At 47.2% G+C, this 21,746-nt stretch overlaps 1 protein-coding gene across 1 annotated transcript in view; it reads left to right on the top strand.

The window, feature by feature from the left end:
• Positions 1–20,670: 20,670 nt before the first annotated feature.
• PAICS (phosphoribosylaminoimidazole carboxylase and phosphoribosylaminoimidazolesuccinocarboxamide synthase) overlaps positions 20,671–21,746 on the top strand; it is a 408,935-nt gene continuing 407,859 nt past the window's right edge. The window contains exon 1 of the mRNA XM_069205847.1: positions 20,671–21,061. Coding sequence (XP_069061948.1) covers positions 20,674–21,061 — 388 coding nt within the window. The 5' untranslated portion in view covers positions 20,671–20,673. The remainder of the gene's footprint in view (positions 21,062–21,746) is intronic.

The following is a 21,746-nucleotide window of genomic DNA, read 5'->3' as shown; positions in this document are numbered from 1 at the left end:
CCTGGCTCTTTTCCAACTGTGCCATCGGATAGAGACTCCAAGAAGATGGACATGGCATCCAAAAAGGTGTTCTCGTCATGTAGCATGGCATTAAAGTCCGCCAATGCTACATGTATTTTAGGAAGGTACATTTATGCTCTGATGGACGAAATTACATCTACGCATACGGAAGTCCCTCAGTGGCTATTAAATCTGGTATCGGACACTCAGGCAGCTGCAACTCAGCTTATCCAATCTGGGTTGGATGCAACTGACTCTGTGGCTAGAGCAATGGGTACTGCTGTAGTTACGAGGAGGCAGGCTTGGCTTCGTAACTCAGGATTTTCCCCGGATGTACAGTCGACCCTACTGGACCTTCTGTTTGATGGGGACAAGCTCTTTGGTGCCAAGGCGGATTCGGCCTTAGAGAGGTACAAGGAGAGCAGGGCCACGGCCAAGTCGCTAGGCTTGCAAGCCACTTCTTCTACCTCCTCCAGATTTTTTAGGAGGTTTCGAGGTTTTGGTCGTGGCTCCTCCTCCTCCTCCTTTCGAGGGAAATTCCAGCAGCCTACCTCTGCTCTCTCTTATAGATCTTTTAGAGGGAGGGGTAGGGTCCGTACCAGGGGAGCCACTCAGCAGCACTCTGCCTCTTCCTCTTCCTCTGGAGGGGTGCAGCAGGGGAAGCAGCCTTAGGCTTCCACCAATTCCCACTCACTCCTCTCCTGTAGGGGGGAGGTTACTGAATTTTCTCCACAAGTGGGAGGTCATCACATCAGACTCCTGGATTACCAGCATTGTGAGAAAAGGCTACACCCTTCCCTTTCGGGAGTTTCCGCCCCCCATCCCGCCCTGCCCATCTTATTGTTCAGAAGAACATCTCCTGTTGTTAGAACAGGAGGATCAAGTCCTCCTTTCAAAGGACGTGGTGGAGTTGGTTCCAGAGCAGGAAAGGGGTCAAGGTTGTTACTCGAGGTACTTCCTGATTCCCAAAAAGGATGGTCGGTTGAGACCAATCCTGGACCTGAGGATCTTGAATTGGTTCCTCAAACAGGAAAAGTTCAAGAGGCTGACCCTAGCTCAGGTGCTTTTCTCGTTGAACAATGGAGATTGGATGGTGTCTGTCGACTTGCAGGATGCTTACTTTCATATCCCGATACTCAAGTCGCACAGGAAGTATCTCCGGTTTGTGGTGGGGTCGCAGCACTATCAGTTTGCGGTCCTTCCATTTGGTCTTACTTCAGCACCTCGAGTCTTCACGAAGGTGATGTCGGTGGTTGCCGCAGAGCTCAGAAGGAAGGGGATAGCAGTATTCCCTTACCTGGACGACTGGTTGATCAAAGCCAAGTCCCCGGAGCTCGTGTTGCATCATCTGCAGTCGACAACCCAGTTGTTGTTCGACCTGGGCTTTTCGGTGGACGTGCCCAAATCTCACCTAGAGCCCTCTCAGCACCTTCTGTTCATAGGGGCAGTACTGGATACAACATTGAATCGAGCCTTTCCTCCGCCTCAGCGGATTCAAAACATTCAGGTGTTGGTTCCAATGTTTCAAAGTGGAGCAGTCATTCCAGTCCTCAAGGTCCTACGTCTGCTCGGTCTGTTTGCCTCCTGCATACTGTTGGTCACGCATGCTCGCTGGCACATGAGGGCTCTTCAGTGATGCCTCCGAAGGCAGTGGTCTCAACACAAAGGGGATCTCGAAGGCTCAGTGAGAATCTCCAGAGATGCTGCCATGGATTTGAAATGGTGGATTGCGGACGGCAATCTTTCCCAAGGAAGGCAGTTCTCGCAAGCTCCGCCTGTGGCCACAGTAATAACGGATGCTTCCACTCTAGGGTGGGGAGCTCATCTGGGGGACCTGGAGATCAAGGGGCTTTGGTCTCCAGTGGAACAGATGTTTCATATAAATCTGTTGGAGTTGCGGGCTGTACGTCTGGCTCTCAAGGCCTTCCTCCCATCCCTTCGCGGTCAGTCGGTTCAGGTCCTGATGGACAACACTACTGCGATGTGGTATATAAACAAACAGGGAGGGGTAGGGTTGTACCTTCTCTGCAGAGAAGCTCTTCGGCTATGGTCCTGGGCAAAGGAACATCAGATTTGCTTGGTAGCAAATCATCTGGCCGGAGTCTTGAACGTACGTGCGGACAGTCTCAGTCGCCATTTCTCAGCCGAATACGAGTGGTGTCTCCATCCAGATCAAGTCCGGCTAATCTTCCAGATGTGGGGGTTTCCTCAGATAGATCTGTTTGCCACCCGGGAGAAGTCGCACTGCCCGTTATTCTGCAGCCTCCAGTATCCGGTGCAAGGAGCTTTGGGGGACGCGTTTCAGATGAACTGGTGCGACCAGCTGCTTTACGCGTTCCCCCCCATACCCTTGATTCCTCGTGTGTTGAGGAAAATTCGCCAAGACCGGGCCCAAGTCATCTTAATAGCTCCGGATTGGCCAAGGAGGGTGTGGTACTCGGACCTTCTCCTACTCTCACTGTGCCCTCCGCTCAGTCTCCCTCTCAGGGCAGACCTCCTCTCGCAGACGCACTGGCAGGTTTTACACCCCAGCCTTCAGAGCCTGCACCTTCATGCCCGGAGATTGAACGGGGCAACCTGAGTTCCTTTTCTCTCCTGCCTGAGGTAGTGGATGTTATCTTAGCGGCAAGGCGACACTCCACTAAATCTATCTACGCTAATAGGTGGTCTAAATTTGTGGTATGGTGTGGAGAGAGACAGATTGATCCCTTACGTGCTCATTTGTCGGATGTTTTATCTTTTGCTTTGTCTTTAGCACAGAGGGGTTGTGCAGTGGCCACTGTTAAGGGTTACTTGTCTGCCTTGTCAGCCTTTATTTGTCTTCCAGACCAGCCTTCTTTATTTAAATCTCCATTAGTACTTAGATTCTTGAAGGGCCTTATGAATACATTTCCTCCAAATCCTTTCGTTATGCCCCAATGGGATTTGTCCTTGGTTCTAACTTTCCTTATGGGGTCCCCTTTTGAGCCTATGCATTCTTGCCCCATAAGATTGTTAGTTCTTAAAACGGTTTTCCTGGTTGCTATTACATCTGCAAGGAGAGTGATTGAGTTGCAGGCTCTGTCGGTTAAACCTCCTAATACATCTTTTTATGGGATAAGGTGGTGTTGAGGACCAAGGCTGCTTTCCTTCTGAAGGTTGTTTCACCCTTTCATTTGGCCCAGACAATTACTCTATCCACGTTTTTTCCTCCTCCTCATCCGTCAAAGGAAGAAGAGAGACTACACCGCTTGGACCCAAAGAGGGCGTTAAGCTTTTATATAGACAGGACAAAGGCTGGAGGATCAGCTTTTCATCGGATATGTGGGAAAGAGGAGAGGAAAGGCGGTCCACAAGAGAACACTCTCCAGGTGTGTTGTTCATTGCATTAAAATGTGTTACTCTTTAGCAAAGAAGGATCCCCCTGATGGTATAAGAGCTCATTCCACCAGAGCTAAATCGGCATCCTCGGCCTTGGCTAGGGGTGTTCCTGTGGTCGACATCTGCAAGGCCGCAACTTGGTCATCCCTTCATACTTTTGCGAAGCATTACTGCTGGGACTCTGAGGTCAGAAGGGATGGCCATTTTGCATGGTCAGTGCTGCAGGATTTCTTGGTTTGACCATTCAGACACCCACCACCGAGTGCGGTACTGCTTTGGGACTCTATTCATTAGGTGAGGAATCCACAGGTAGTTGTATCCATCAGAAGAACGAGTTACTTACCTTCGGTAACGACTTTTCTAGTGGATACATTAGCTACCTGTGGATTCCTCACGGTCCCACCCGCCTCCCCGTTGCCTGTCTGGTCTAACCAAGTAATTCTTGAGTGTGCTCCTCTTGGTTTTGAGGACTTGTATATATTCAGTATATATGTTCATATGTATATATATATATTGCTCATATGTTTATTTATTTGTTTAAAAAAAAAAAATATAGAAGAATTGAGTGGTTAGAATGATGTATTTTTTTAGAATATCATAAATTTTTGCAATTTGTTCTTTCATCTCAATGGCCTATTATTCTCCGGCACGTAAAAAATGTTGGTACTGACGTCGGCACGCCGGCGAGGACCTCTTATTGCCTGTATGACGTCAGATGGCGTCGCGTGGGCAATTGTGACGTCCTCATCGACGTGCAGAAGCTAGGAAGAAGATTTCCGTCGAATGCTGGTGCAATGGGAGTATTCATTAGGTGAGGAATCCACAGGTAGCTAATGTATCCATCAGAAAAGTCGATACCAAAGGTAAGTAACTTGTTCTTTTAGCTACCTTCTCTGTGCAGGCTAGGAGCAGGATATATTTAAAGATTATTAGATTTCCTATGTCTGACAATGATCTGGATGTTAAGCTGGTACAAATAAAAGTAAAAAGTATTCAAATTAAATTCACATTAAAGGTATTAAGTGATGGAATGCTGATGTTGTCGTATTTGAGTCATATGTTGAGGAAGTGTTAGAGTAAGAAATTCAGTTATAAGTTGCGAAGAATCTGAGTCCTTTACAAATAATAAGTCTTCAATTGTCTTTTTACTGGGAACCAAATCCCTTACCCTCTCCATTGTAGCACTTTGCTTTCAGAAGGTAATGAAGAACAGCAGAATGAGGCCTACTCAGGAAAGGTGGAGTGCCCTGGTACGCAACAGCAACAGTCAATAAGTGGTTGTTCAGTCAGTACATTTTCTTTTTAAAAGTAAAGCCATTCATTTTACAGACTATTAACCTCTTCGCTGCCAGACCTTTTTTGGGGGTTTTTAGGGCAGTTTGTGCTTAGGCCCTCATAACTTTTTGTCCATATAAGCTACCAACGCCAAATTTGCATCTTTTTTTCCAACATCCTAGGGATTCTAGAGGTACCCAGAGTTTGTGGGTTTTCCTGAAGAATACCAAGAAATTAGCCAAAATACAGCAAATATTCCATTGTTTTTTTTAAAGTGGGAAAAAGGGCTGTCAAAGAAGGCTTGTGGTTTTTCCCCAGAAAATGGCATCAACAAAGGGTTTGCGGTACTAAAATCACCATCTTCCCAGCTTTCAGGAACAGATGGACTTGAATCAGAAAACCACTTTTTTCAACACACTTTTGGAATTTTACTGGGACATACTCCATTTTTACTATTTTTGGTGCTTTTAGCCTCCTTCCAGTTAGTTACAGAAATGGGTGTCAACCCAATGCTGGATCCCGGAAAGCTAAACATTTCTGCAAAGTAGACAAAAGTCTGCATTTACCAAGGGGTCATTTGTGTAGCTCATACAGGTTTTCCTACAGAAAATAACAGCTGAAATAAAAAAATATTGAAATTGAGCTGAAAAAACAGCCATTTTCTCCACGTTTTACTCTGTAACTTTTTCCTGCGATGTCAGATTTTTTAAAGCAATATTACGTTACGTCTGCTGGACTCTTCTGGTCGTGCGGATATATAGGGCTTGTAGGTTCATCAAGAACCCTAGGTACCCAGAGCCAATAAATGAGCTACACCTTGCAATGGGTTTTCATTCTATACCGGGCATACAGCAATTCATTTGCTGAAATATAAAGAGTGAAAAATAGGTATCTAGAAAACCTTTGTATTTCCAAAATAGGCACAAGATAAGGTTTTGAGAAGCAGAGGTTATTTGCACATCTCTGAATTCCTCAAATAGACGTCTTTTTTACACACTGTCTTACATTTGGAAGGACAAATTGCAGAGAAAGACAAGGGGCAATAACACTTGTTCTGCTATTCTGTGTTCCCCCAAGTCTCCCAATAAAAATGGTACCTCATTTGTCTGGGTAGGCCTAATGCCTGCGATAGGAAACACAACATAGACACATCACATTTTTACATTGAAAACTGACGTGTTTTTTGGAAAGTGCCTAGCTGTGGATTTTGATCTCTAGCTCAGCCGGCACATAGGAAAACCTACCATACCTGTGCATTCTTTAACACTAGACACCTAGGGGAATCCAAGATGGGGTGACTTGTGGGGCTCTCACCAAGTTCTGTTACCCAGAAACATTTGGCTAAAAAAATACTTTTTCCTCAAATTTCAGTGACAGAAAGTTCTGGAATCTGAGAGGAGCCACAAATGTCCTTCCACCCAGTGTTCCTCTAAGTCACACAATAAAAATGGCACCTCACTTGTGAGGGTAAGCCTAGTGCCCGCGACAGGAAATGCCCCAAAACACAACGTGGACACATCACGTTTTCCCAAAGAAAACAGCTGTTTTTTGCAAAGTGCATAGCTGTTGATTTTGTCCTCTAGCTCAGCCGTCACCTAGGGAAACCTACTTGGCACCACCATCCAAGTGCCACTCCACGTACACCGCCATCCAAGTGCCACTCCGTGTACACTGGCAGCCAAGTGCCACCCCATGCACACCGCCAGCCAAGCACCACTCCATACACACCCCCAGCCAAGCGCCACTCCACGCACACCGCCAGCCAAGCACCACCCCATGCACACTGCCAGCCAAATGCCACTCCATTCACACCGCCAGCCAAGCACCACTCCACAAACACCGCCAGCCAAGCGTCACTCCATGCACCCCGCTATCACTTTTTGTTGCTGTTTATAATCAACAAAGAAACCACTAACTAATCATAAATAAGCACAAAACTACAAACTCAAAAGCTCTAACTGAATTAATGACAGAAATGCCAACCATGAAACTGAACGTATGAAAATATAAATCAGGCAGTTTACGCTCATGGTATTTTCCAGAAATTTATTTTGGTTTGGTAACTCCTAAAACAGCTGGCCACACACAGCCCAGGCTTTGAAGTGCAATCGGGGCAGTACACCCGGCTATCCTTCGGGATACCTTTTTGGGCACAGACTCTACATTTCTTAGTGGGCAAGTCTTTTTTGGGAGTGGGAGGAATGAGATCAGGAAAGTGGTGATCTTTCAATCTAACCACTGCTACTCTAGAAACCCTTGCCTGTCCCACCACAATAAGGTTCTTTATCACTGACCCCTGAAATTTAAAAAATGTCATCTTTGACTCAGGGGAACAATCCTTGAACACAATAAAAGCATTAAAAGTTGCCAAATGAAATAAATGGATGGCCAACTTCTTATACAACACGTAAGACTTACGAAGAGCAGTGTAAGGTTCCAACCTCTGATCTACTCTATCAACACCACCCATGTGCTTATTGTAGTCCAAAATGAATGCAGGTTTGCGCACTTCGGCAACGTGACCCCAAACAGTCACAGGGGAAGTACTCTCATTGTGGATGGTAGTTAGCATGTACACATCCCTCCTGTGTGAACATTTCAGAGCTAGCAGCTCATCATTCCTCAAGGCACTGCACTGTCCCCTCTCAAGTTTTTTACAGACAAGCTCCATTGGATAGCCTTTCTGGTTAGAACAGATTGTGCCATAAGCAACAGTGTCCTCTCTGAACAACTCCTTGAACAACTGCACTCCACTGTAGAAATTATCTACGAACAAATGGTGACCTGTGTTAAACAGTCATCTACCAAGTTCCCACACAATTTTCCCGCTAACTCCAAAAGTGGGCAGACAACCAGGTGGGTCAATAATGGAATCACTACCAGTGTAGACACGGAAATTATACTTGTATCCTGTACTACTTTCTGACAGCATATATAATTTAATTCCATTGTTGCCCTCTTGCTAGGAATGTATTGCTTAAAAACAAACCCCCCCTTGAACAGGACCAAAGACTCGTCCACACTTCCTTCTTTGCCTGGAACATACACCTCTGAAAACTGATCTACAAAATGATCAAGGACAGGCCTAATCTTAAAAAGACAGTCACAATCAGGGTGATCTTGTGGCAAGGCTAAAGCATTGTCAACAAAATGCATCAACCGAAGACGAAGCAAATAGCGATTACGAGTCATGGTTGCAGGAAATATAGCTGTTGCCATCAAGGGACTAGTGGACCAATGAGAAGCCAGTGATGGCTTCCTTATCAACCCCATCAAAAAACTCAAATCCAAGAACTTTTTATCTCTTCCAGATTTGTGGGTAGCTCTAGACTGAGGCCTAAGTCTGACAGTGTTTTCCCTCAAATACTGCTCCGCATACAAATTAGTCTGCTCAACAATCTCTTCCAAAAATACATTGCCCATAAACAACTCAAAGAAATTGACAGGCAAAAAGTTTTCTTTACTGTACACCCAGGGAGACCAGTAAAGGCAGGCAACAGTGGCTGCTCCATGTTTGAGGCAACCCAGGTGTCAGGTATTCCAAACGGAAACTTTTCAGCCCGAGGCTGCTGCACTATTGGCACATCAGTGTCCTCTAAAACAGGTCCTTCATCTACACTCAGAGTGGCCTCCTCATCAGAAGAATCTTCTCGTACAGAAAACTCACTGCCAGAATCTCTCACTTCTTCCTCTGCCTCAGATGCACAGTCAGTCTCATAATCATGGTCAGAAGACGACTCATAAAGCATGCCAACAACCTGCTGAGCGGTCACTCTGCGGCTAGTCATAATCCTTTCTAACAACAAATGGCTTGCCAACAACCACCAGCACTGTCTAAAATAAGTAATAAACAAAGTGTGGCTTTATCACAAAGAGTTAAGTACTGAAGAACTATACCACTCACTTGCCTAAAAAAGCTAGACTCACCAGCAACGACTCTGTACAGACACAGCAATCACCAATGATATCCCAATAAAAAGAAAAAACAGAAAAGCAAATTAGACATAAGACAACACAAATATTGTGCACAAATCTAAGGACAAATTCACACACAATCCTGCATTTAGTACACCACCTACAATTCAAGCATGTCAACAATACTCCTTTGGAGTAAATTGCTTTTACTTACCTAACACATGCAACTATGCAAACCGCAGGTCAACTACTGCCAAAACCGCAAGGATCCACAGCAAAGGAAGCAAAAGCTTTGAACTAGAACAAAAAGAAGAAATAAACTGTTATAATCAAAAATTCAAATACTTTGCCAGTTGACAAACACCCTGCCACCAAGAATTTACAAATTTTCCCTGGTGCCAAAGTGGATTCTGCCCCCTTGGCAGAAATGGCCAACAGTTCTGTGCCCCCTTTGGGGGGCGACCCTTGCCAAAGAGGGCGCCCCCAGCACAAACAAAAACAAAGAGGAACAAAAACAAAATCCCCTGGTGTCTTGGTGGCTTCTGCCCCCCTTGGGGGCAAAAAGAAATAGACCGATATGCTCCCAAGGGGGGCAGAAATGGCCATCAGTAATGTGCCCCCTTTCGGAGCTGACCCTTGCCAAAGGGGCCGCCCCTCACACAAAACACACACAAACCATGTCCCTGGTGCCTGAGTGGATTCTGTCCCCCTTGGGGGCAGATGGGCCTAACAAAATAGGCCAATCTGCCCCCAAGGGGGGTAGAAATGGCCAACAGTTCTGTGCCCCCTTTTGGGGGGGCAACCCTTGCCAAAGGGGGCACCCCAGCACAAAAAAAACAAAGGGGAAAAAATCCCTGGCGTCTTGGTGGCTTCTGGCCCCCTTGGGGGCAAATGGGCCTAAAGAAAATAGGCTGATCTGCCCCCAAGGGGGGCAGAAATGGCCAACACTAATGTCCCCCTTTGAGGGGGTGACCATTCCCCAAAGGGTGCCCTTGAGACACAAACAACACACAAACATAACACAACACAATCCCTGGGGCCTTGTGGGTTTCAACCCCGTGGGGATGAGATTGGCCAAAAACATGGCCGATCTAGCCCCAAGGGGGGGGCCGAAACATATAAAAAAATATTGCCCCTAGGGCAGCGACCCTTGCCTAAGGGGTCGCTGCCCTAAAACATTATTTGAAGCAGAATCCCTGGTGTCCGTGGGTTTTGACCCCCCCCCCCCCCGGGGGCCGAAACACAGATATACTTATGCCCCCAGGGGAGCGACGTTGCCCAAGGGGTCGCTCCCAAAATAAACAGAAAACAATCCCTGGTGTCTAGTGGGTAGATTTCTGCTCCACGATCGCTCGCCTTGCCCGCCATCATGCAGCAGGAATCCACTCTAAACAGGCACAGGGGGAAAGGAAAAACTCTTTCCTTTCCCCCTGTGTCTGTTTTCCACTCCCAACCGCCCCCCAGGAGGATTCACCTTTGATGTGTCCTCTCTCCTAACGCGCTAGAAGCAAATGGCTCCCACCGCGTCCCCGGCAGCATTTGATGATGTCGACGTGCTGTAAACATGCTGACGTCATCAGATTGCTGAGGGAGGGGTCGGGGTGGAAGGGGAAGTGTTGGAGGGAGGCCCATGGGGAGCAGGATGAGCTGGTCTCGTCCCCTGCACACAGGAACCGTGTGCGAGGACGAGGCCACCTCGCCCCATGCACCGTACAGGTTAAATACTACTGTGAGAAATTGGGTTGTTGGTTGACTGGGGTGTGAACCCTGGTCAAGCAGCAAGCACAATGCTTGTCAGGGTAAGGCACAAGCAAACCCCAAATTAACCCATGCTCACCCTCTGGTAACTTGCAACAGAGCAGTCAGGCTTAACTTGAAGACTATGTGTAAAGTGTTTGTTCAATGCTTCAAATAGTACAAACAGTGAAGGCACCACAAAAAAGGATCGCACACCAGGTTAGAAGAATAGAATTTAATTTAATAAATAAAACAAGACCAAAAGGCAAAAAATCCAATACGTAGAACTTGTTATGAATTTTAATCATAAACTGTAAAATAGTGCTTACAGGCAAGAAGCACCAACCCGAGCTATCTGGTCGCACCCGACCAGGGCAAATTCAAAAGTTCAAGCCGACTGCAATGGAGCGCAGGCCCTGAGGCTGCGGTGTGGGATCCTGTTGTGCCATCATTGAGGATCCCATTGACGGGGCACGCGAAGCGAAGGCCGGGGTCAAGGATGGGTTGCGCAGCGGAAGCAATGTGTTGGTTCCCATGAGCGCTGAGACTGCGATGCAGAGCTGTAGTATCGTTGTTGAGGCTATCATCAAAGAGGGATGCAAGAACCTGCTCCGGGAAAGCATCACGCATTGGCGGTTCTGAAGGCGATGCATCAGTCCCATGGTGCAAGGGTCACAGGCATTTCAAGTATGTTGCGTCTGTTCCGACCCACACAGTTGTGGCGATGCACCAGTTCTCCTCCACTTAGCAGTGGCAATTCGTCAGTTCTGCTGCTGCAGCGGAGTGCATCGGTTCTGCTGGAGCAAACATCTTAGGTCCACTTCCAAGGGTCTTGGACTGGGATGGCACCACTTGGCAAGGTAGACTAACAGATGGCACAGTCCAGGTTCAGGAGCAGGGTGGTTGGAAGTCCCTGAGACTTCAGATCAGGAGGCCAGCCAACTAGCATATGGAGCAGTGGTGGGCAGTAAATTTAAGAGGCGAGTGGGGGGGGGAAGAGGGTAGGTTACACACGCACACAAGCATCTCACGCACACCCATTTATTCACACACACACTCACTCACACACCCATTCACAACACTCACTAACAAACATACATTCAGACACGAACGCACGGACCAAACATTTAAAAAAAATAACTTACCTCAGCAGCTCCGACAGGGAAGCCTAGGAGGTCCCAGGAGGGTTGGGACTGCTGCCTTTCCTCACTGGCTACCCTAAGATCAACCAATGAGGGAAGGCAGCAGTCACAACTCGTCACAGAGTGGGATGGGGTCTGTGAAACTGCTTACCCCACCCCACTCTGTGACGAGGTGTCACTGATTGACACTCGGCCCTGGGCACTTCAGGGCTTCAAACTGAAGCACCCGGGTCCGAAGAAATCAGTGATGTTTCCCCTCATCATGAGGGGGAGGGCCTCAAGGCAGCTTTACTAGGCTGAAGAAGTCACGCCCACAGGGCTGTGACTTCTTCAGCCCAGAAAAGTTCAGCTCAGGTAGCCAGTGGTCGGCGCATTTAGCATATGCCCAACTCCTGGCTGCCTTACCTGAACCAAAAAGAGTATCTGTCAGGCTGAATTTTGTTCAGCCTGACAGATACTCTTCAGTTCAAGAAAAAGGTAAGGGTGTGTGGCCCCTCAGCCCGTATGGATAGACCTCTGCTGCTTTGGAGTCACTCTGGTTTCTGGTTTGGGGAGATACAGGTCCAGTTCTTCTCACAGACAAGAGAGCAGCAGCTCAGCACAGCAAAGCAGGAGTCCAGCAGTGTAGCAGACTAGGAGAGTGGCAGTCCTTCAGCAGCACAACAGTCTTTCTTCCTGGCAGAGGATCCACAGGTCCAGAAGTGTACTGAAGTGGCTGTGTCAGAGGTTCAGAATGTATACCCAATTATGTCTTTGAAGTGGGGGAGACTTCAAAGACATGCCTTTGAAATGCACACTGAGTCCCTGCACTTTCTGCCCTGGCTCCAGACTCACTACAGGGGGTTATATAGCCCTTTGTGTTTGTGTAGGACAGCCTGTTCAGTTGTGAGCGAGGCTATGCCCAGCTCCGACCTCCCATCCTGCCACGGATGGTCCATCAAGGCCTAAAAGGTCACACCTAAACTCCCATTGCATGTCTGTCTTGGAGAAATACAAAAAGTCCAGCTGTTCCCCCACCCCGACAGGTGAGCAGAGACAGGCAGCAGGCATGAAATGGCTAAAGTAAGAACTTTCTAACTTTCTAACTTTCTAAAAGTGCCATTTTCAGAATTGCAATTTAAAATCCATCTTCACCATAAGTTGTGATTTTAAATTGTGATTCCAGAGACACTTAGAAAATCTATCTCTTTCCAATTGTCAGTTGTACGTATAAAAGGTTAAAGGCAGCTCCACTGTTATTCTACAGGAGAGATAGGCCTTGCAGTTGTGAAAAACAAATGTAAACGTTTTTCACTACCAGGGCATGTTAAACTCAAAAGTACATGTCCAGCTTTTTAAATACACTGCACCCTGCTCTTGGGCTGTCTAGGGCCTACCTTAGGAGTGATTTATATGTGTTAAAAGGGAAGGTTTGGGCCCGGCAAAAGGTCTAATTTATCTAGTCAAAAATGGTGGTTTAAAAACTGCACACACATTCTCTGCAATGACGGGACTGAGACATGTTTAGAGGGCTCCTTAAGTGGGTGGCACAATCAGTGCTGCAGGCCCACTCATAGCATTTAATCTACAGGCCTGGGCACATGTTGTGCACTTTACTAGGAACTCATAAGCAAATTAAATATGCCAACTGGGGATAGGCCACTGTTACCATCTTTTAGTGAAAGTGCACAAGCACTTTAGCACTGGTTTTCTGTGGTAAAGTGTGCTGAATCCTAAGGCCAACAAAAACAAAGCAAAAACAGGAGGTATGAAGGCAAAACGTTAGGGGAAACCACTCCAAGGATGCCAGATCTAGCACATATACCCCAGTCCAAACAGAACCTAGGTTCGGGTGTAATACTTGAAGGGGCAACCTTGGGGACCAACACCACTGGACCAGCCCAGGGGCTGTTTAGGGGCTCAATAACCCCTAATACCAGCATCTTGGAGACTTCCTCTTTAATGCTGGCTCTCACCTTGTCAGACAACCTGTACATTTTATTCTTCAGAGGCAGGCTGTCCCCAACATTAATATCATGGGATCACCATGTGAGGAGCCCCCATGTTAAAGAGGATAAAGAGGCAAACTGCCCCAGCAACTGGCAGCAGTCTCTCTTTTGGTCTAGGGTGAAGGAAAGGGAGAAGTTGCCACCCTCCACTGACCCATCCTGCTCCTTAGGAGAAAGGAGGTCAGGCGAGGTTCACTCTCCTCTTCCAACCCTTCAGCAGTGAAAAGGAGCATGGTTAGCTCACATCTCTCAAAGTGGGGTTTGAGGGGATTGACATGCAGGACCCTCAAAGGGTTCCTGGGGGTCTTGAGGCCCAAGAGGTGGGTGGCATGAATCTTGCACTCTACCTGAGGTGGGTGACCTCACTCTTGCAGTACCTCCCTGTATGCAAACAAAAGGCATGGCAGGAGGATGTCCCACTTCTGCCTCATGGGTTCTGACAGACCCATTTTCGTGCCTTTTAGGGTCCTATTGAACCTTTCAACAAACCCATTAGTTTGGGGGTGGAAAGGAGTGGAGAACATATAGGTTATCCCACACTGCTGTCACATGGGCTGCGTGCATCCAGACATGCAGTTGGTACTCCTGTCTGACACCACCTCCTTGAAGACCCCCCCCACACAGGTAAATATCCCCATTAGTACCCTGGACCCGCAGGCACAGTCACTGTCCACAGAGGGCTAGCCACCAGGTAGCAAGTGGGATGGTCCCCCCAGACCAGGATAAGCCTGTTGCCCTAGCTGTCTTGGGGTCCAGAGCCCCAATGATGTCGAAGCCCACCCTTTCAAAGGGGAAGCCAATGACAAGAAAAGGTTGCAAGTAAGCCTTGTGCTTTCTTCATGACTTGCCACTCACCGGGCAGGTAGTACAGGACCTGCAGAACGCATCTGAGGCCTTCCTCATTGGAGGCTAGTAAAAGTGTGTAACAGCCCGTCAAAGGTTTTGTTTGCCCCAAATGACCTGCGAGGGGTACATCATGATCCAACTCCAGTGGGAAAGTACTGTAGCGCTGGGGGACCACCAACACACCGGTTGCACCAGGCTCAGTACCCTTAGGCTCACTATACAGGAGACCATTCTCTCACTAAATCAGGTGATCACCAGAGGTGTCGCCAGCTGCCTGGGCCTTGGCCTGGTGCCGAAGGCGCACACAAAAAGGGCATTTTCTCTGCATTCTGCAGAACTCCTTCCTGGTGGGACCACTTTCCTTCTGCCAGTTGGTCAACCCAGTTCAGCCACATCCTCCCCTGTAGGCTCTGTGGCGTCCCCCTGTGGGTCAGCCTCCTCCTGGACTGTAGGAACTTTAGGAGTGGGTTTCCCAGGCCCTTTGCACTTCCTCTTCTTGGTGGGCTCCTGGGCCATTCTTCCAGGCTCCAGGTCCTCCTGACTACCCTCATGGGCTGCCATGGAAAGTGTGGTCAGACACAACTACTTAGGCAACCCTAACATCTCCAAGTCGGATCTGAGCTCCACCTCCTTCCATGCTGTATGCTCCAGGTCATTATCATCAGACCCTCCAAAGGCATGTACAGACTTACAGCTACCCTTAAGGAATCTGAGCCTCCCCCATTCAAAGGGAAGTAAGAAAATGCCAACTTTCTGAAAGTGGCGTTTTCAGAATTGCAATTTAGAATCTGATTTCACCATAAGCTGTGATTTAACCAGAGACACCAAACTTGGAAAATCTATCTTTTCCCAATTGGAAGTTATACTTATAAAATGTTATAAGGCAACTCCAATGTTTCCTATGAGAGAAATAAGCCTTATAGTAGTGAAAAAAATGAATTTAAGAGTTTTTCACTACGAGGACCTGTAAAACTTAAAAATACATGTTCACCTTTTTTAAATACACTGCACCCTGCACTTAGGGCTGTCTAGGGCCTACCTTAGGGGTTGGACCTGGCAAAAGGTTTAATGTGCCTCGGGGAAATGGCAGTTCAAAAACTGCACACACAGGCTCTGCGATGGCAGGCCTGAGTCATTTTTAAAGGGCTTCTTAAGTGGGTGGCACAACCAATGCTGCAGGCCCATTAGTAGCATTTAATTTACAGGTCTTTTGTACATATAATGCACTTTACTAGGGATGCATAAGTAGACTAAATATGCCAGTTGAGGATAAGCCAATTTTACCATATTTTAGGGAAACACACAACCACTTTAGCACTGGTAAAGTGGTAAAGTATGCAGAATCCTAAGGCCAGCAATAATGAAGTCAGCAAAAAAGATATGATGGCAAAAAGTTAGGGGAAACCACACCAAGGATGCCAAATCCAACAACTATGCATTACATTTTTTTATATATATCATGTCACACCCCTAGTGGGCCCTGAACCCCATAATCTCAATACCCCCCATACCAAATGAAAGATCACAATATATGGGGGTGTCATTATAAATAAGGCAGGCCTACTGACTTAGTCAGGGTGTCACCACATCAGTACAAGAAGCCACATGTTATTATTCAACATTTTAACATCATGGTAATCCATGAGGACAGTACTAATATTCAAATGCATTGATTTTAAAAGAAAACATTGCCTTGTCAACAGAACCATTTTGAATAAAGCATTGAAATTCAAAACATGTTCTTGGGTCTTTCTTTTATTTAATATGACTGCTTCTGTGCTCGTAGGACCCACAACAAGGGGTCCCCACACTGCAGAGCCCGAGAGAAAAAGCACCAGATCCAAGAATGCTTTGAAACTAATGCAGGCCTCTACGGCAACACTCTTTTGGGAGGAGGAATGCTATTCCTCTGGCAGCTCTCCAAACCCCTAAAATCATCGTGGGTGGTTCCCCTGCCCTTCTTTAGGGCACCACAAAAAACATATACAAAATTGATCCCCCACACATGGCATTGTAGAGTACTTCTTGCCCAGCACTGTGCATATTTTATGTACGGCTTCCAGCTTCCATAAAATGGGAGGTTGCAATCCTTTTTCTCTTTTTCTTTCATCTTGTTATTTTATTGGCTGCCCAAGTCCCACAGTGGCACCCACAGCCTTTGTTTTTTTTCAGTTTTTCTTTAAAGGCAATTCTGTGAGCCCACTCCTGTGCTGCCAAGCCAGCTGTCCCCTCCTGCTCCCCCTGCAGTTAGAGCAAGTTTTTTTTCTGCTCCTGTTGTAGTTGGACTCTTGCTCTAGGCAAGACTGCTGGTTTAGGGATGACATTACTTTTGTTTGTAGGCGACTAGGCCAATCCTACAACAAGTCTCAACTGTCGACCCAATCCTCCCGGCTCACAAGCAGTACCTCACCAGAAACCCAAACAGTGAAAGTTTATTTCTGGCAGCCTTTACGCATGGACTCAAGAGTGCGACATCTCAGGGGAGTTGTGGTTAAACGGAGATTAACCTTTCCTCACGTGAGCAATAGGTCTCAATCATACACAGGCAATGAAGGAGATGCAGTAAAGTTTTCAAGAGGTTTTATTAACAAGACTGCAATCTACTGTAAAATGCATGAGCCGCAATGATTAGGATTATGATCAATGCAAGAAGCAGAATTGTAAAACCGAGAGCCGTGAATATAAAGACCTCCACCATCTTGCAATACACATGAAATGTAAAATATGCCCTAATACTCTAGCATGATTAACCTAATCTCTAACCTAAAGAGAGGTAGGAGTGTTAAACCTAATCTGCCACTACCATGTCCTTGAGAAGAGCCCCCCAACCCTTGCTACCTAGGAATGAGGCCTCTAGATCAGACTCCGTGGTGACACGAAGGCTGGGTCTGCATCAAGGCGACGTGTAGCATAGATAGTGTTGATGGCATCTGGTAGGAATCCCTCTGATAACCTTGTCTGCATGAGATGTATTTATACAGATCTTGTAGGACCTCTGACGCAGGTATGTTCCCAAACAATAGATAGGAAGGCAGACTTGGGTCGGCAATTACATAAACAATTCCCTCCAAAAGTACGTTATGGGGGTCATTATGACCCCGCAGTAGGTGTTATTGTGGCGGAAGTACTGCCAAAGGGCTGGCGGTACAGACCGCCACATTATGACATTGGCAGGTTGGCTGCAGCCAACCCGCCAATTTACCATTCATACGACCATGGCGGTAGCAGCCACTGGGCCCGAGATATCAATCTCCAGCTTGGCGGCCACTATAGTAGCACCAGCAGCATTTTGAGGCAGCCTACGGCCGTGGTTTTAGTGGCGTTGGCAACGCCACAAAAACCATGGTGGTAGGCCCTACCAGGGACAGGGAATTCCTTCCCTGTCACTGGTAGGAGGTCCACCCCCCCCCAAACACTTCCCATACGCCCCCCACCATCCCTTCAACCACACTCCTCCTTTTTATCCCCCACCCCCTCCATACAAGCACACACACGCAGACACGCACCATGCATACTCACTCACACTGCCGTGCACGCATTCATACATGCATACATCCAGTCATGCTCGCACACATTCACACTGACATGCAGACACGCATTCACATTTCCATTCTTAAACGCATTCACACACATGCATACACCCACGCAAACAACACTACACACACAGACGCATTTGCGCACACACTTACACATTCATGCACACAACCCCACACACGCACACACAACATGCCCACCCCCTTCCCCTGTCGGAAGCCCAATTTACCTTCATCCAGCTGGTCTTCCATCAGGGAACGGGATCGGGCGCTGCTACTGCCAGCAGCGCCTGCCAGCAGAACATCGCCAGGCCGTATCATATGTCATGATACGGCTGGCGGCATTCTACTGGCGTGGCGGTGCTGGTGGCAGCAGCACTACCTTACCACCATCCGCCAGTATGGCCACGGCCGGATTTCCTTCTTTCTTGTGGAGGAAGTCCGGCTGTGGTCATAATCTGTCAGACGGATGGTTGCCGCGGTGACGGTCTTTTGGCGACCGTCACCGCGACGGTAGTCGGTTTACACCGCCAATGTCATAATGTACACATATTTTCCTGTCACATGTAAGTGGGCAAGGGACATGATGTGAATACTTACGTATATCAATTGTCTTTGATGCTGATAATGACACCTTCACAGAGTGGCACTGATAACGTGAAATCAAAGCATCTTCCTAACTATAAACATAGCAGCCATCTTGGAAGAAATAATTAAATAAATGTGCTAAAACAGAGCAAGCTAAGTAGGTTAAAAGTCACTAGGTGACGGGGCACAGGCCTGCAAGGCAGAAGGTTAAGCTAAACTCCTGATTCCCATTAAACTAAATAGAATCCACTACACTCCCTCCTGCAAGCAGGAGCTGTGCACTATCCCCTGGCTGCAGTGAGGGTGGACAGGGAACTGAGCGATTAGGTCCACCTGCCTCCCCCAGATACGGGTATGGGGGAGGGCACTGTGTCTAACCAAATCAGCTTGCAGGTCCTGGGCATGGGTCACCAGGGACCTTTATCTTGAGGCACTCTCCTCCCCCACTCCTGGGGAGATGGTGGTCCCTGGGGGGCAGAAATTGGATTTGGGCCCAGCCTTACATCCTCCCCATTTAAGTGTAATAAATGGAGTTGTGTTGACCCCTGTGGTCTACGCCCTCCCCAAGAAAAAAGAAAGAGCTAACAAAGCACCATACGCTTCATTTTCAACTTGCCACCCTCACCCCAAGGGGACAGGCTGTATCTCAGGCCCTGTAGGGCTCAGCATGGACTCCTTGTTCTCCTAGTGGCCATCATGAGCCTTTTCTTCAGGCCTCGTGGTCGCTAACAAGGCACTTTTTGCAGGGAGCTGGATTTAAGGGCTCTGTGTGCCAGCCCTGGCTTTTGCCTGCGCTTCTGATGCACTCTCCTACTTGAGGGTGTCTTCATCAGCCAGCAAGCAGAACTCTCTCCCTTCTGCACTCACCCGGCCTCTTGGCTATCTTACAGGGTACCTGAGTCTCAGTTGCAGAGTTAAAGGCCAAACTACAGAAGACCTGGGCAACCAGCCAGGGTCTCCGAGCAGCTCCACTCCTCTAAGTGTTCCTTATGGGCATAAGGGAGACAGCATCATTAGCCTTGGAAAGAACCTTCCTAGTCCGGGGACTCAGCTGAAGACAAAGGCCCAAAGTCTATTCTTGTAGGAATCAGGTCACTTGTCCTTCCAGATAAGAATTATTTTGCCTCTGTCTCTCCTATGTCAATTGTTTTCTTATCCGCCTCGTCCTGGTGCAGTGGTTTTTAAATGGAGGTGGAAAGTTCTAGAAGCTAGGCACCCCTTGTCAATCCTAGAGTGCCACATCATCACTCCATCCCTGTCCCAATCCTCCTGCACATCATTCTGAGACAATTCAATATGGTGACTTCAAGTTATCCATGGAAAAAGCGACCCTGAGAGCCTCAGTTTAGATCAGGTGGAATTTCTTAGACGAGCAATCTGTTTCAGATATACCTGTGCAGTAGTATTGTCTTTTTGTGAGGCCAAAGACTGTTTTGGATATATAGCTGTCCAACACAAAAATGTATCAGAAAACGGCGGTGCAACATATGTAAGTGACATAGGAAAATTACATGGGTTAAACAGATAACTGTTTGAACTGGTGGCTATTTATATAGCAGCCATGCAACCTGTCAAAAAGTATTGCTGTTCCTACGGCAGTTTGACAATTACACAAATGTTATTATATGTCAATTCGACTTTCTAATAAATGCGTATTGCAAAGTGCCCAAACCAAAAACATCTATGTTTGTAACTTAAGTGAAAAACATGTTTTTGTTAAAACTGCACACAGCCTACCTAAAAGCTGATATGAGAGCAACATCACACACTACTGCTGCACTGATAGAGAGGGGAAGATGCCTAGATCGTGTGTGTTATCAGCGTCAAAATCCAGAAGCGAAACAAACTGATTTATAGTAGTATATTCGGTTCAGTCACCAAGTGACTCTGAAAGGCGAGACCAAATGATGCAGTGCTTTTACGGTCGAGATTCGAGCAGATCTGAAGCCTTAGACAAGCAGCCCGAGCTTCAGGGCTAGCCACATTCAAATCATGTTTGCATCCTGAAGGTCTGAAGCCAAGTGTGTTATGCGGTGGAGATGCGATTTTTTTTTTAATATGCAATGATTCTGCAGAGTTAATCACTGGAGATCGAGCTGCTTTATTTGCTCGCTCCTGCAGAACATGCTTTGCTGGCTTTTTCTCAAGTCACACCCCCTCCAGGCAGCTTGAGCCAGTAAACTGGATCCTTTTGTCTCTGTGGGGCTTACCGAGCAACCAGCCGTCTGGTTTCCCTGGAAACCAAATCCGTAGCTAGGAATAGTGAATCATTTCCAGGTCACTTTCAACATGGAGCGAGGAGCAGGAAGGTACTGGACTGAGGAAGAGATCAAAGCGCTGCTCACTGTCTGGTCCGAGAAACACATCAGAAAGCAGCTCCGCCAGACTCTGAGGAATAAGGGTATATTCATCTACATTGCAAAACGGCTGCAGGAGCTGGGGGTGTGCCGAGACTGGAAGCAGTGCCGGGCAAAGTATAAGAACCTCAAATATGAGTACAGGACAGTGAAGTGTGCTCGCAGCTCCGGGGAGGGGGGCAGAAGCATGCGCTTCTTTCACGAGCTGGATGCCATACTTAGAGATGAGCCTGGCGCGGCGTCAGCTGAGGAGGAAGATGGCTTGTGTTCCCTATCTGACGCCCAGCCGGCTGGTGGCACACACACGGGAAGGGCTACAGGTAAAACGACATCAAACCCATACACATATATTTACTCATATGTCTCTGTGATGCCAACGTGATCATTCGCCCTCTTCAATTTCCATGTCATTGCTCAATAAGCACGGTTTGCAGCAGTAACTGACTTAATACGCTTTGGATACGCAGCGCCGACAGTGGTGAGATTTGGAAACACAACCGTCTCTTGAAGTTACACTAGCTGGCTTCTGCTGCTCAAAGCGTACATCCCAAAAGCGTTTCAAGTACGTTGGATTTTCCTCGTTTTTAAAAATCACTGCCAAAATGAAGCTGAAGGGAAAAAAAACGAAAATAAATCACGGGATTACTCTAACTAAACGCGTGCTACAGAAATTTTCTAGCTATTTCACTTCTTTCTTTAAAAAAAAAAAACAGAACTACAGGATTTGGTGCACTTTTTTGTTGGACAAGCAGAAGTGCAAGTGTATTTCACCGCTACCTTCCCCGCCAAATCTGGCTCATCATAGTAGTTGGAAGATGCTTCATCCATGGACGTGAATACACAAAAATGCTAGGGGTAGCAGAAGTGACATCATATACCCTTTAACATTAATGGTGTTACAGGAAATGACATCACATGACCTTTGACTTTAAACCTTCTTAGGCAGTGATATTACATGACCTTAATCCCGGTGATATCACAATAATTAACACCGGTGAATATCCA

Source organism: Pleurodeles waltl, chromosome 1_2 (genome assembly GCF_031143425.1).
Source record: "Pleurodeles waltl isolate 20211129_DDA chromosome 1_2, aPleWal1.hap1.20221129, whole genome shotgun sequence".
NCBI classification, from domain to species: domain Eukaryota; kingdom Metazoa; phylum Chordata; class Amphibia; order Caudata; family Salamandridae; genus Pleurodeles; species Pleurodeles waltl.
This window is presented reverse-complemented; position numbering and strand designations above follow the sequence as displayed.